The 15,367-nt window shown below is 44.3% G+C and overlaps 1 protein-coding gene across 2 annotated transcripts in view; it reads right to left on the reverse strand.

The window, feature by feature from the left end:
* Window positions 1-509: 509 nt before the first annotated feature.
* The window catches only part of PPAP2B (phosphatidic acid phosphatase type 2B), a 151,833-nt gene continuing 136,975 nt past the window's right edge, over window positions 510-15,367 (reverse strand). For both annotated transcript variants that reach the window (XM_011973843.1, XM_011973842.1), the window contains one exon: window positions 510-2,428. In XM_011973843.1, the coding sequence (XP_011829233.1) occupies window positions 2,303-2,428 (126 nt within the window). In that variant the 3' untranslated portion in view covers window positions 510-2,302. The remainder of the gene's footprint in view (window positions 2,429-15,367) is intronic.

Raw genomic sequence — 15,367 nt, forward strand, 5'->3', positions numbered from 1 at the left:
TGGCACACAGGTGCTCGATAAATGTGAATTTCTAGCTTCCCCTTTTCTTCCAGGTTGGAGGAACACAAGGAAGGGAAGCAGGAGCCACATGCCATTCTCAGCAGTGCCTGCACCTTCCTTTGATGTGGACTGTGTACAGGATTCCCTCAGTACAGCTCCCCCAGCATACCTTATCTAGAGTGAAGGCTGCTTATCTGCCCTTGGGGCTCCTACAGCTCCTACCCCTCTGATGGAAAAATCCCTTTTAGAATACAAAAGCTCTCTAGAGGAGCCTGAGATGAGGGTAGAGCCAGGGCCTCATTCTGCAAACAGGCTTTCAGAGATGAAAGAGCAGGGCAGACGTCAGTATCTACCCTATGACCACCACATTTCCCACTGAAAAAAATCAGGAGTTGGTGCCCTGAGATGAGGCAAGCCCACTCAAAGAGGCCAGCCTGTGATTCTTCCTTCTCCTACCCGCACACCTGAGACAAACATCTCTCAAACACTCCAGGCTTGCAAGTCCTTAATTAGTTGTGTTACGAGCTTTTATTTAAAAAGCACATTTAATACAAGTATAGTTTCGCAGATACAAGTTTTCACTTTGTATGCTACAAAAGTCTTTGAATATTATTCTCTTTACAAAATGGAACCTTACAAAAATACCGACAATTTAATGTTTTTATACAGTTTTCTCTAGTTGCAGTTATTTCTTTCATTATAAAACAATGTCTACCACAGAACTATGATATTTTAGTTGATATTTAAAAAATTAACTCAATGCTTTTTTAAGCAGCTAATGTAAATAACACAGGTCGAGACACAGTTTATAATCATAGTGGATATAGCTAAAATTGTTTCAGAAATATCTTACATAGTTAACTTTTAATGTTTTATACATTATTTATATAATATTTATATATAAAAATCATAGCTTGCTATAAGTTGAAATGAAAGGACGGATTCTGTAGTAAGGATGTGCATGTGGTTGATCCATATGGTTACATGTAACCCTTTGAAAGGTCTGCATCCAAGATCTAAACGCATTTCTTCCTTCCTCCTTTCCTCAAAAGGTACAGTAGAAGGGGTCCCTGTCTATCACCTAGAGTAGGACCTTGCATGGAAGGACACTTATGGATAGAGGATGAGGAAAACTCTCTACCGAGATTTAACCCATATGTTCTGCCCAGCAGAACCTATCAAGAACTGCCCTAGGGGTCAACCCCAAGACAATAGTGCTTTACACAGCAAGAGCAACTCCTACAAAGACCCTCAGCTCTGTCATCCTGAAGGGTAACCTCTCAGGCATGAGACTGCCTGCTTCTCTGGCTCCTTCTGATTTGCAACAGCTAAAAGGTTGGTTCGATTTTCATTCTGCCCCCTTCACTCTCCCATCTGTTGTACAGAAGGCTGCTTTCCATCAGCTGGTGGCAGACCATGCCTTGCTCATCCCGGGCCCGCACAGGAAATCCTGGTGGGCACGCAGCAAGGATTTCAAGGGAGAAGGCAGTAACCGAAGTCGAACTGTTTCTAAGAGTGTGCAAGTGCCCGGTGATTGACGTGCACAACATCAGCATCCTGCAATTGACATTTCAACATCACAGGATGGTGCGTCAAAAGAAGAAAAGTGAGGGCCTGTGCCCTCGATTTCTTCTGAAATTGTGCTATTTGTGAAATTCACTCGTCCACAAAGAGTCTGCTAATCACTAATGTGAGGAACTATGGTTGTTGGCCTATGGGCAGGGGAGGTGGTAAGGCCTTAGCACTGGGAATCTGGATTCGGGATCTGATCACTTGACTGAGCAAACTTGCTCTTTCCTTCTATTTAAAACACAAAGCAAAACTTCCTGAACTAAAGTCACAGTACAGAATAGAATGGGATGGACAGAAAGACTCAAGAGGGCAGCTCTGCAATGGCTATTTTCTTGATTCAGTGCTATGTCTGGCATCGTGTGCTACAATGTGAATTTTTGCTTTTCTCACAGGCCTGGGATTCCTCAGGTCACAAAAGGTGACCAGCAGCCTCTACTCAAATCATTTTAGTGTTTGTTCCTGAACAAGCCGTGTTCACTAGAACATGAACACTTAAACCAATTGCACATCCAGGACTCTGGCACTTGGTGTTAGTTTGCTGTTGTTTCCACATAGGCGAACACTACCTATTTTGGAAGGCCACAAAGTAAAACATTTTTTTTTTTTCCTTTTAAAAAATCAGTCGGGCAAAAGTTTTTCCCTACATTCTACTGTCTGATGAGATTGGAGAGCAGCAAGAACTTGCTGTCAGCAGTCATTTTACAGAAACAGCTCAGGAGGTGGGTGGCACCTACACCATGTTGTGGTGATTGTTCCTGTCAATAATGTCCACAGGTGAAAGGATTTCCTTCCGGATAGCAGGGGCAGGCAGGGAGAGCGTCGTCTTAGTCTTGAAGAGGTCAGACACGAAGAAAACCTAGAAGCACAAATCAGAGATGGAAGTCAGTAACTGATATCCGGGGTCTGGGTACACAGGGTAAAGGAAGGTCAGAGGAGCACAGACTGCAGGAAGAGGGGCCCCAAATCATAACTCTTTGAATAGGGAAGGGCGATAGGGATCATATCGTCAAGGCTTATTGTACAGATAGGGAAACTGAGGCCCAGGAAAAGGCAGTGACATGCTCCAGGTTGCACAACACCAGTTCAGTGGAATCCACTTCTAAGGACTCTCAGTCCAGTGCCCGTATCTGCAACCCACACTTCCTTATTTCTCAAGGCAAACGAATAGCAATGAAAGATAAGTTCCTAAACAAAGGAAGCAGGTCATAATTAGTTGTAGTCATTAATTCACACTACTTTCCCTTTCCTCACAAAGGAATCCAGGGTGTAACCAGAAAAGATCAGCCAACATGAACTCCTATCAGCAAGAGCTGAAGTCAGGCAGTGGTGACTATTTTTCCTGAAAACCTACTGATATCAACCATTTGATGGGGGTCAAGAAACCGGGTTCTCGTTGCTGAGAAAGTTGGCAACTAACCTAGAGGAAAGGTTAATGAAAAATCTCCTATCACTTATTCCCAGCGTCCTTTTTCCTCCTGGGAATGTGACCTCACTGAGTCTTTCTTATAATACCTGAGAAACATTTATTGAATGCCACTTGCAAAGGTGTGAGGATGGCACAGGCATAGTTCCTGCCTCAATGAACTTATAATGAAAGATCCAAGGGCTTGATGAGCTACTGGAGTAAGAAAAATTTATGCTTTGTATTACATGGCAAAATAAATACACAGACATCCATTTGAGCCATTTAGCAACAGGAGTCTTTACTAAGTAACCATAAGCGGCAGCTATCAGTCATGTAATTTAATAGGAAACACATGGCTGGGTTTCAAAATAGCAAGTAAAACACTATCAGAGTTCCTATATCCAACAGCTTTCTGAATTGATGGATCTTTGTCCTACAGATGGTAATGTGCTCACTACTAATGACAGCACTATGGCTTCACTCTGGCCACATTATAGGCAAGAAAACAAAGTTCTTAATAAGATTTTACCAAAACTAAGGCTCTAGCAATCCAGGGCCTGGCCACAGTAGGGACTTGCATTATTTGTTAAACTCATTTTCACAATGTCTCTTCTGTAGCAACACAGCAATCAAGAAAATGCTATAAAAATCACAGCAAGAAGCTGGTGATGCTGGTTACCTCGAGAGAAGGGAACTGGGTGGCTAGAAGGCAAAGGTGAAACAGATGTTTACTGGTCACTGTAAAACCTGTTGTACCTTTTGAATTTTGTACCCATTACATATATTACCTACCAAAACATTTAATAAGTATTATTTTGTTGTTAAAAAAAAATAAAGCTAGGCTACTTCTATGCTACTACAAGAAAATGAAATATTAGCCAAGAAGTATAACATCGTAATACATTCACAGTTTGAGTGCTATTGGATGTACCACTTTGCAAGGGAAAAAAATTCAGTCTTTTCTCCCTTTCTTTTGGTTTCTTTTCTTTTCAGGAGGTTTGAACAGTGAAAACCATGGTACCAAAAGATTTGTCTCCTAGTCAGAGTCAAACTTGGGGATCAGGAGAAAAAAGATCTGTGCACAACCTGCCAGTAGGCTTTAGGCTCCCCTGCCAGAAAATTCTTTGTAGTTGGTTTGGGAAACGGTTTTCAAGTGTCCCCAGTATGAGGAAACAGACTCGATTAAAGCTCAATGTGAAGATAATTAAACTTTTCAACTCTTCTCTACTCCAGCCCCAGCCCCACATTTTCCCTGATCTCCCCCAGTGGCCTTACTTCTTTTTGTACTAAAATGATGTTATCATCTGAGAGGTGCAAACGACAATGTCCTCATCTGTAGCTCAAAATTATCCTCCCCTTTATCCTTCAATTTGTCTCAGAGGAAGAGGTTTTGATCAATCTCTCCATCACTACTTTCTTTTATTATTATTATTATTATTATTTTTAGACGGAGTGTCACTCTGTCACCCAGGCTGGAGTGCAGTGGCACGATCTCGGCTCACTGCAACCTCTGCCACCCAGGTTCAAGTGATTCTCCTGTCTCAGCTCCTGAGTAGCTGGGATTACAGGCACGTGCCACTGTGCCTGGCTAATTTTTATATTTTTAGTAGAGACAGGGTTTCACCATGCTGGCCAGGCTGGTCTTGAACTCCTGACCTCGTGATCTGCCTGCCTTGGCCTTCCAAAGTACTGAGATTAAAGGCGTGAGCCACTGCGCCTGGCCCATCACTACTTTTAACTTCACTTATCCCAGCTTAGCAGCTAGATTCATGAAAATAAGTCATACAGGTCTAATTTCTTAGAGCTCTTTCTCCCAGAATCCATCCCATCTGCCAAGGGCAAATATAGCTGGGGACAGCTCCCCTATCCCCAGCAAACACCTTCCCCTTCAAGATCTTGAACAATCTACCACCTCAATCTACTGGCTTATCTCCCAATCTAATTTTCTGAGCTCATAGTCACTACATCTTAGGGTTTCCATTTCCTAACTGCAAGATAGGAATCATATGAAGATTAAAGGCAATAATAACTTGCGAAGATCTAAACCTGTGACTGTTGCATAGTTCAATAGAAGGTGTTCCATTCTCTAATGATCTGGATACCAAAGTATTACTGGACCCAGAGAAAGCCATGCTCTCCTATGTGTCCAAAACTTTGCTTATCGGCCTTTCTTCCTAGATGAGAGGCTTCTTGAAGATGGAATCCTATCCCTAATCACCCTGAATCACCCAAAGCACTTAGCTTTGAGCCTTGTACACAATAAGGGCTTAATAAAGGTTTGTCATTGAATTTCAAAAATTCTCTTTACTTAATAGAAAGCAAGCACTCTGGCTTTGGACCTTATTGACAATACAACTCCTACAGACTTGAGGGGGAACCACATACTCAAATACTGCCCGCTCGGAGCCAAGCGGCGAGGTGAAAAGTTGAGTGAGGTCCAGCAGAATCCCACTTTAAGCTGTATTTCACTTTCAGCATGACTTGAGGTTACACAAACACTTTTTTTGGGATCATGAAACATAATACTGTCAAGACTGAAACAGGGTTCAGTCTTCCTAATATTTGAACAGCAGAACACAAAAAGACCTAGCAAAAGTAAAAGCTTCTTGGCTTGGAGCAGTTCCATTTCCTACAGAAGATGATCTCCACCCAGAAAGAAAACCCAGAGGCCCAGGCTGGGAAGGGTCTACACAAATTAAGTGGCTGTCTTAGGTCTATGGGATAAACCCACTCCCAGCCCACAATCCTACTCCACAGATCTCTGCTGTGCGAAAGGACACATTCGACAATAAATACATTTCCAGCAAACAAGAAAAACTATACCCTAAGCACCAAGAAGAGATCTAAGTTACAATGTGCCGAACATTTGTTTTCAATTCCGTTTCTCCAATGCTTTGAATTTTAAACATTACTTTTTTTTTGAAAAATGAACGAATGCAATCAATAAATACTTACTGGATTCCTGCTATGTGTTAAACTCCAAAAATATGAAGATGAATATACATTAAGACAGTCTTTTACCCTCCGGGAGTTTGTAGGCCAGTGAGTTAGAGAGCCAGGTAAACAGATGACCACAATACAGCATATTAAGGATTATGATGGAGGGAAGCCAGGGTGTTGAGGAAGCACAGAGAATGTGGCATTTAACCCAGACTGAAGGGGAGTGGGAAGCCTTCTAAGGCTTCTCCTAAAGGATGTCTATTTGATCTCGGCTTTGAAGGATAAGGAGGAGTTAACCAGGCAGTGAATGCTAGGATGTTGTTTCAGGCAAAGGGAATAGTGTGTGCAAAGGCACAGGAGAAAGGGAGTACAGCACATCCGGGAGCTGCAGGAACCTCAGTATATCTAACGTGGAGCAGTCAAAGAGGCTGGAGAGGAGAGGACTAGATATTGAAAAGCCTCCTGGGACATGTTAAGCAGTTCAGATCTCATTGTTTTAGCTCTAGGAATCATTGTCAAGGCAAAAGTGGGGTAGCAACACATTGGAAAGACCTGCATTAAGATCATGTTGGAGGTCGGGCATGGTGGCTCAAGCCTATAATCCCAGCACTTTGGGAGGCTGAGGCAGGTGGATCACTTGAGGTCAGGAGTTCAAGACCAGCCTGGCCAACACGGTGAAACCCCCCCTCTAAAAAAGTACAAAAATTAGGTGGCTATGATGGCGGGTGCCTATAATGCCAGCTACTCGGGAGGCTGAAGTGGAAGAATCACTTGAACCTGGGAGGTGGAGGTTTCAGTGAGCCAAGATGGTGCCATTGCACTCCAGCCTGGGCGAGAGAGGGAGACTCTCTGTCTCAGACCAAAAAAAAAAAAAAAAAAAAAAAAAAAATCACGATGGTAACTAAAATGGAGAAGGAGTCAGAAAGTATGTAGTGAGCCTGGAGGCAGGGATTAAAGAGTCTAGGAGAGGATGAGTCCTGAACAACACCTATGCAGTAAAGACAAAGAAGAAGAGATGGATTTTGAAACGTTGAGGATAGGACTGCAGCTGGTAGAGGTGATATGTTTGGGGTGGGTATGTGTGCGAGGGAGGCAATATTTTTCTTCCTAGTTCTGTTTTCAACTCTAGAAATCTTTGCACTTATTCCCATAAAAACTTAAAATTTCGGTAACTATGCTAGGAAAGAAATATATATACAACTTGCTTTCCTCTGCCTGTGATGTTGTCTTGGGGGAGTGATTCCCCACCACCCCAGTGGTATTTGGTACTGTAGAGTGTTGTACCACCATCACTTTTATCTAATTCCAAGACATTTCATTGCCCCAAAATAAAACTCCATAAACTTTCAGCAGCCATGTCCCGTTCCCTCTTCTCCCCAGCCCCTGGTAACCATCAATCTGCTTTCTGTTTCTATGGATTTATCTGTGGGGAAGTGATTCTGACCTCCTCCTGAGTCAAAAGGAGTCAACTGTTCCGTGATCCCAGGGTGGAAGATGATCTAATTTACCCAAGCACTGTGGACAATGTAGCTCCTTCCTTCAAGAGCAAGAGTACACAAGACAACGCTAAGCTGTAAGAACCCCCCCCATTCACTGTGATGAGGAGATAAGAAAAAACAAACTAGAAAAAGAAAAAAGAGAGAGGGGGAAAAAAGAGTGGTTGAGACTGTGAACAAACATGTGAAATCTGACACATTCTAGCTGGACATAGAGGCAATATGCTGATGGGAGTTTTCTATAGGACAAACAGAATCTGCTCTCAAAGTTCTTACAGTTTCTAGGGCTATCTTTGGCCAAGAGTTGGCACACTCAAAGAGGAAGATGCTTCTGATGGCTCATACCAGCATTCACACTCTGGAAATGTTAACCTCCCAGGAAGCACAAACAGTCCAGCCCTGCTGGGGTGCTGCCTGCCTAGAGGTCACCAAGAACCAAGTACACCAGAAACAAGAAGTCTGGTAGGTAGCCAGCTTCCTCCTTTCATTGCTAGGAATGGTTGAATCAGCAAATTTTGAGGATCATTTTGTTAATTTTGTTAAGGGCAGATTATAACAATAAAATTATCCTTTAAATGTTCCTAGAGTCCCTGAGTGTAAGTGAACTCCTTGAAAATAGGAATCCCATCCTTACATAACACATTGATCTGAAATGCTAGCAAAAGGTAGATAACTATAAAAGAAAAAGATTTTTTGAGTCTTAGAACCTCAAGAAAACTGAGCGTCATCTATTCTGGTATTTCCTAAAGTGTTGTCCTCAAACCATCTGTTTCAGAATCACCTGGGAGCTTCCTGAAATAGCAGATTCCTGGGTCCATCTAACACCTACTGAGACTGTTGTTTGGAATCTACATTTTAGCAAACACTACAGTTATTTGTTATGCAGACAACAGTTAAGAGAGCCATTAGTGGACAGTCTGTGGAGATTAACAGACGGGCTCAAATCCCAGACCCGCCATTGCATGGCTGTGTGTCTTAGACAATCTACACTGAGCACACAATTATCTTCTGTAAACGACGCTTCTCTCTTTGGTACCCATATTGAACTTTTAATAACCTTCCATCTTAGCATTAGGCCATAGGCTTTGATACATGATGCACGTATTCCTCTGTGCTCTGGCCCTGGGATTTCCTTTTAGTTTTCTGGTCTACCACACTGAACAATCTCATGGATTAAGGAAGGAATAACTCTCTTTGGAGGAGAAAGCCTTGGGACCTGGCTCACCCTCATGCCCTAAGTACAGTAAGTGCTATCTAAAGAAAAGCCATCTTTGGCAGCCTTGTTTTTTAACTAGATGGGATTATCCAACTGCAATCATTATTTTTTGACCGCAATAAAGGGCTTTCAGTGGCTTTTGGCCCTGGGAATTTGTGAGCATTTCTGTTGAGTGACTTTCTAGTATATCTGAGAGGGAAAATGATGAGATGGAAAAGAGTGTGACACTGGAAATCAGACAGCAGAATATAGTCCCAAAATTTCTACTGCTGTGTGATCCAAGCTGCCACACTTGTCTTGAATTTATACAAGATGAAAAGGTTTTACAGTTGCAGATGATGGGTCTGCCCTGTATTTGTGTGCAAATGTTATTTTTAAAATCCACCAGCCGGGCGCGGTGGCTCACACCTGTAATCCCAGCACTTTGGGAGGCCGAGGTGGGTGGATCACCTGAGGTTGGGAGTTTGAGACCAGCTTGACCAACATGGAGAAACCCCGTCTCTACTAAAAATACAAACATTAGCCGGTTGTGGTGGCGCATGTTTATAATCCCAGCTACTTGGGAGGCTGAGGCAGGAGAATCACTTGAACCTGGGAGATGGAGCTTGTGGTGAGCTGAGATCACGCCATTGCACTCTAGCCTGGGCAACAAGAGTGAAACTCTGTCTCAAAAAAAAAAAAAAAAAAAAATTCACCTACCCATGGTTCCTGTAAGGCTTACATGAAATATATGTGAAAACACTTTGAAGAACTATTCATTCATTCATCTATTTATTTATTTTGAGACAGAGTCTCGCTCTGTCGCTCAGGCTGGAATGCGGCACCATCTCCACTCACTGCAACCTCCACCTCCCCAGTCCAAGCATTCTTGTGCCTCAGCCTCCGAGTAGCTGGGATTACAGGTGTGTACCACCGCACCTAGCCAATTTTTGTATGTTTTTGGTAGAGACGGGATGTTGGCCGGCCAGGTCTTGAACTCCTGAACTCAAGTGATCCACCCACCTCAGCCTCCTAAAGCACTGGGATTATAGGCATAAGCCACCGCACATCCAGCCTTATGAAGGACTATTCAAATCATCACTGCTATTGAGGAATGTGAAGGAAATTAGTCCCACAAAATGAACAAAGAGGGTTTAGAGAAGCAAAGAAAGTTGAGAGCAATTTTGCAGAGCATGCTGCTGTGTGCCTGCGGTCCCAGCTAGTCAGGAAGTTGAGGTGGGAGGATGGCTTGAGCCCAAGAGTTTAAGGCCAGCCTGGGCAACATAGCAAGACCCGCCCCCGGCCCTCTCCCCATCCCTTTAAAGAAAGTTGTGGGCAATACTGATGGAGAGCAGGAATCTGTGCCAAGGAACCTTCCAGGAAAATATTCATAGGCTATTAGGGAGGGTGTCTGGTAAGGAGGACCCAGGGGACTGACAGCTCTGTCTATGGGGCGCTAAATGCAGTAGGAGCTGGAGCTTAGGAACATAGTACCCAAAGATGACCAAGGTTCGACAAAGGCAGGGGACCCCATTCCCAGAAACCATCCAATTTTGAAGCCGAAAGGGAGAAGCAGGCTACTATTCATTGAGGTCACCTCTCCCCATTATCCCACAAATTCCGTTGTTCTGCATTTCTAGGGTCACAAAACACATCATGTTCTCACCCATCTCCATGTCTTTGTGCTATTCCTTCTGCGTGGAATTCCCTTCCTTATTTTTTGTATCTTACAGCAAATGGCCATTCATTTTTAAAGAATTACCTACTCTAAAAATTCTTTCTAGTCTTACAACACCCTCAAGAAGAATTAATCACCTCTTCTCTTGTAACCGCACTGTCCTCAGTAGTGTATCCCATCCCAGCAGCTGTGCCCTTCTGTTATACTTCTCTGTTTACATGTCTGTTCCTACTAGATCATTCTCAAGCCATTAGCAAGCTACAAAATCAACTAACTAGGTAGTCACCACCAGCATTTTTGAAGGTTAATAGAAAATATTAGAATGTCTCACACAGTAAGGGCAAGTCTTATTTTGTGACGTATTTGTTTTAGTTATGTGTGGGTGACTCTACTGGGTTATGATATAAAGTGTATTTCTTATTATAGATGGTGGTCAAGTCTTGGAAAGCTACTGCACTAGATAAGCTCTTTAAGGACCAACTCCTTTTAGCTCTGAATCTCTAAACAAAGCATAGTACTTAATGTACAATTCACTATCAACGTTGCATGTGCCAAGCATGATGCATCTTTAATTCTCTAAATCCTCAATCCAAAAATCATGTTAGATATTATCATCCCCACCTCATGGGGTTGGAAAAGGTGGCTGAGAGGTGAAGTGACTTATCCTGACAGCTTGCCTAGCAAGTGGCAGGAATATAACTTCCCTCTCTGAGCCTCTGCTTCGTCAGCCCATCCATCTTAGCAGGGAACCAAGAAAGGAAGTTTTAGAAGTAAAGTTGATCCTTGAATAACATGGACTTGAACTGCATGGGTCCACTTATATGCAAATTTTCTTCTGCTTCTGCGAACCCTGAGACAGCAAGACCAACCCCTCCTCTTCTTCCTCCTCGTGAGCCTACTCAACATGGAAACAACCAGCATGAAGACTTTTATGGTGATCATTTCCACCTAATGTACAGTAAATATATTTCCTCTTCCTTATAATTTTCTTGATAACATCTTCTTTTCTCTAGCTTACTTTATTGTAAGAATACTATATATAATACATAAAACATACGAAATATGTGTTAATTGACTGTTTATGTTATCAGCAAGGCTTCCAGTCAACAGTAGGCTATTAGTAGCTTTAAGTGTTGAGGGAGTCAAAAGTTCTATTTGGACTTTTTATTGTGCTGGAGGTCAGAACCTCTAGTCCCCATGTTGTTCAAGGTCAACTGTATTTTGATCAGTTGTAGCGCACTACAAAGATACTGTCATTATCTATTAGCGGCCTTTGCTAAAGTTTACTCCTTTGCTTCCTTCTCTCTCCCACATCCATGTTTCTACCTGCCTAAGAGTAGGGGCTAGCAGTGGCAAGGTCACATTAACTCAAGGTCACATTACTGGGCAAAGAGCTAGACTTCTGCAGGGCCAGAAGAGGTTTGGGAGCTCATTTCATCCATTCCCCTGTGCCCAGGCAGCAATGGAGTAAGTCAGAAGGGAAGCGATGGGACTCTCTCCTATTAGAGAAGGAAGAGGCCTTGCAAATTCATGGCCAGGCATGCTTGGAATTTACTGTTTAGCCCTTTAGATGGAATCAAGAAACTGGGGATTTGGTTCCTACTCTGCTACTGTGTGTCCTTGGGCGTGTCCTGGCCTCTCCCTGCACTGCAGTTTCCTTTTGCAGGGGTTGTCACCGCTGAACTCTTCTTCACACTGGCATTCTTGCTGGTGCCTTTTCCCAAGGTCACCTCACTGGGGAAGAGACAAAGAATGCCCTTGCCCTTCCCTACATCTGGAGGAAGATAGCAGCACACAAAAGAGCAACGGCGAGCGGAGCCACACCCCCGGGAAGAGGAAAACCAGGAAAGCCTCTGCTGTGTATTTATGCAATCCACGAGCAGCTGCTTCCTCTGCTGAACCCACAGCAATGGCAGCCGGGCCCTCCCCTGACCCCTCCCAGGGGCCCCTAATTTGCCATCTGTTAGAGGGTCAGGGAGGAGGTGACCAGATATGCAAGTTGTCACCAGACAGGAAATGAACCGATGTCTCTTCCTTCGTCCTAGTCCCTGGGTGAGTCCAGCTGTAAAGTTCACATCCTTGGTAGGGTGACTTAGTGAGTGTGTAGGCGGGAGGGGGGCTGGGAGAGTCAATATGAGCCTGTGTTTTTTTTTTTTTTTTAATTTGTCTCTCTGTTTATGTGTTTCTGTGGTTCTGAGTTCTGGCAAGACAGACAGAATGGACGTCTGTCTGTCTGGGTACGAACGGGTCTGCCCATGCACCTCGTGGTCTATCTGGGCTGTGGCTCTCTCCTTTGTCCTGTGTACCCCTCTACAGATCTCTGCAGGTGTGCAGGCAGGCCTATCTGACCCTAAGTGCTTGTGTCTTTGTGCTGAGTCCATGACACCGTATAGGTCTTCCGTCTGTGCTGGCTTCCATTGTCTTCCCTTTCTGGAAAGCATTCAATTAGTAAGCAATGGAGGAGGAAACCAGACTTCCATTTGACATGTGATTTTTGTCTAGACAAGTCTGCCTGCTGTGACAGGATCTACCCTCAACAGACCCAGGTAAAAGTTCTTGGCTGTCATGCCTGTTGCCCAAGGCTCTGCAGTTATGGAACCAACATTCTAGGGTAACGCACGGCACTTCAGTTACTACAAAGTCAGCTGTGCCACAGAATGCCTGTGCACAAAGGTCATGGAGCTACAAGGCCTCCAGCTTCAATTCACAGGTAAGGAAACTAGGCCCAGAAGAGAAGTATCTGGCCTGAAGCCACCAGCTAATACATCATTCACCATTTATCCAATGCTGATGAAGCACCTATTGTGTCAGCTACTATACTAGGCACTGAGAATAAATAATCAGAAGGTTAAGCCACGGATTCTGCTATTAAGGCACCCACAATCTAGCTGAGGAGACACACATATGAGCAGGCAGTGAATAGATCAGGCCTAAAGCCATGGCAGGAAGAAAGCGCAAAGGGCCATGGGGGACTGGAAGGAAGTGAGACAATACTGTCTTCAGGGACTGGGGAAGTTGTGGAAAGCTGAACAATGTCCCCCAAAGACGCCCACATCCTAAGTCCCAGAAGCAATTAATGATGCTACATGATAAAATGAGATTCAGCTAAGATCTTGAGATGGAGAGATCATCCTGGGTTATCAAGGTGGTCCCAGCATCTGTAAAAGAGGGAGGCAAAAGGACAAAAGTCACAGAAGAAGGTGTGACAAATGGAGGCAAAGGCCAGAGAAAGTGTATGCATGTGAGAGAGAGAGAGAGGGAGAAGTGAAGATTCTATGCTGCTAGCTTTGAAAGTGGAGAACAGGGCCATAAGCCAAGGAACGCAGGTAACTCCAGAAAGCTAGAAAAAGCAAGGCAAGAGATCTCCCCTTAGATCCTCTAGATGGAACACAGCCCTGCCAACACCTTGATTTTAGCTCAGTGAGACCCTTTTCCAACTCCCAGCTTCCAGAACTGTAAGAAAATAAACTTGCATTCTTTTAAGCCACTAAATGTGAGGTAATTTGTTACAGCAGCCAGAGGCAACTAACACAGAAGGCTTCATCCGAGATGAAGTGAAACTGGAACTGTGTTCCATCAAAGGGAACAGCTATCTAATATAGAAACTTGGGTGTTGGAAAATATTGAAATGTTTGACACGCCGGGAGGTAAAGGGGTAGAGAGATGAGAGGAGGCCTGCCAAAGTCTGAGTCTTGGAGTGCCAGCTCTGTGTCAGACTATCTGGGGTCAACTCCAGTTTTGCTACCTTCTAAGTGCTTGGGCTCTTGGCAAATGTGGCGAAGATTACATCTCAGTTAACAGGGAGTCCGTAGAGGCTCGGCTCAGGAGGTTATCTGGCAGACTGGAAAATGGATTCTGTGTTTCTTGGCACCTCAAGCGGTGGCTTTTGTGCCATACGTGCTGCTTTTTTATGATCCTCCTAACCTCAGGTGATGTCTCTGTGTTTCAAACACCATTCAGTACAGCCATAGTCGTCAGTAAGAAGAGAACTTGGTCCTTCCTGGGATTCACTGGGACAGCGGCCCTGATTCGTGGGGAAAAGTTTTGTAACGTGGCACAAGCAGAGCAGAGGTCACAGACTCCTGCCTGGCACGTGACAGCTACATTGCACAACCCTGATAAAGTTGCAAAACCCATGAGGCAGATGCCCATGATCCTCCTCACAGTTCCCTCTCCCGGGTACCTGGTGTCTTCATCACGTGGTCTCTGGTTCCCCACACCTCCCCACAGATCTACCCATCTCTGCTCAATCCAGGGTCCTGAGCTTTGCTTCTGTCTCCCTCACAATCAAACCCAGGACAACGGAATCCTGGGAGCTTATGATTGGAAAAGACACTACCTTCTTTTCTCCCAGCTGAACATTCCCAAACTTTTATTCTGAGTAGCCACAGCTTCCAGGCACTTCCCTGAATGGGCCTCTCAGATGGCTTCAGTGAAATGAATCTCTCAGTGCTGCGATTCCAAGCCATTCTGGACCATGAGGTCCCACTGAGCACAAGGCTGGGTGTCAGGCATTTGGAGAAAAATGATAAGTAAGATTGAGTCCCTGTTCTTGCATGTTCACAGGTGAGTGGGCGAAAGGCAGGGAAAGATATTTATCACCCCTTTCCAAACCATCTTTACACTGTAAATCAGGCTTTTAAACTCAAAGCAATAACTGGATCCACCCAAAGGGTTAGGAAGGACTCTGTGACACAATTAAATGATACTCTTTAAGCAGCTAACTATGCAGCTTTTGTTTCGGGTTAACTGCAGGGCCTTCAGCTTCAGGGACCCCCTCCTCTCCTTGCAGAGTGCAGCGGGCCTAGCTTTGAGTCCAAGAGAATCGTGGTGCAGCTGTCTATTAGCTCTCTGACCCTGGATGACTTAAGTTACCTCTCTGGGCCTAGTTACTTCTGTAAAATGGCTGGAGTACAACGGCTTAATGTGGCTAAAAGAAGACAATAGGCAGCCAGACACAGTGGCTCACGCCTGTAATCCCAGCACTTCGGGAGGCTGAGGCAGGCGGATCACCTGAGGTCAGGAGTTCAAGACCAGCCTGGCCAATACGGTGAAACCCCGTCTCTACAAAAAAAAAAAAT

Source organism: Mandrillus leucophaeus, unplaced genomic scaffold, assembly GCF_000951045.1.
Source record: "Mandrillus leucophaeus isolate KB7577 unplaced genomic scaffold, Mleu.le_1.0 Scaffold14, whole genome shotgun sequence".
NCBI classification, from domain to species: Eukaryota; Metazoa; Chordata; class Mammalia; order Primates; family Cercopithecidae; genus Mandrillus; species Mandrillus leucophaeus.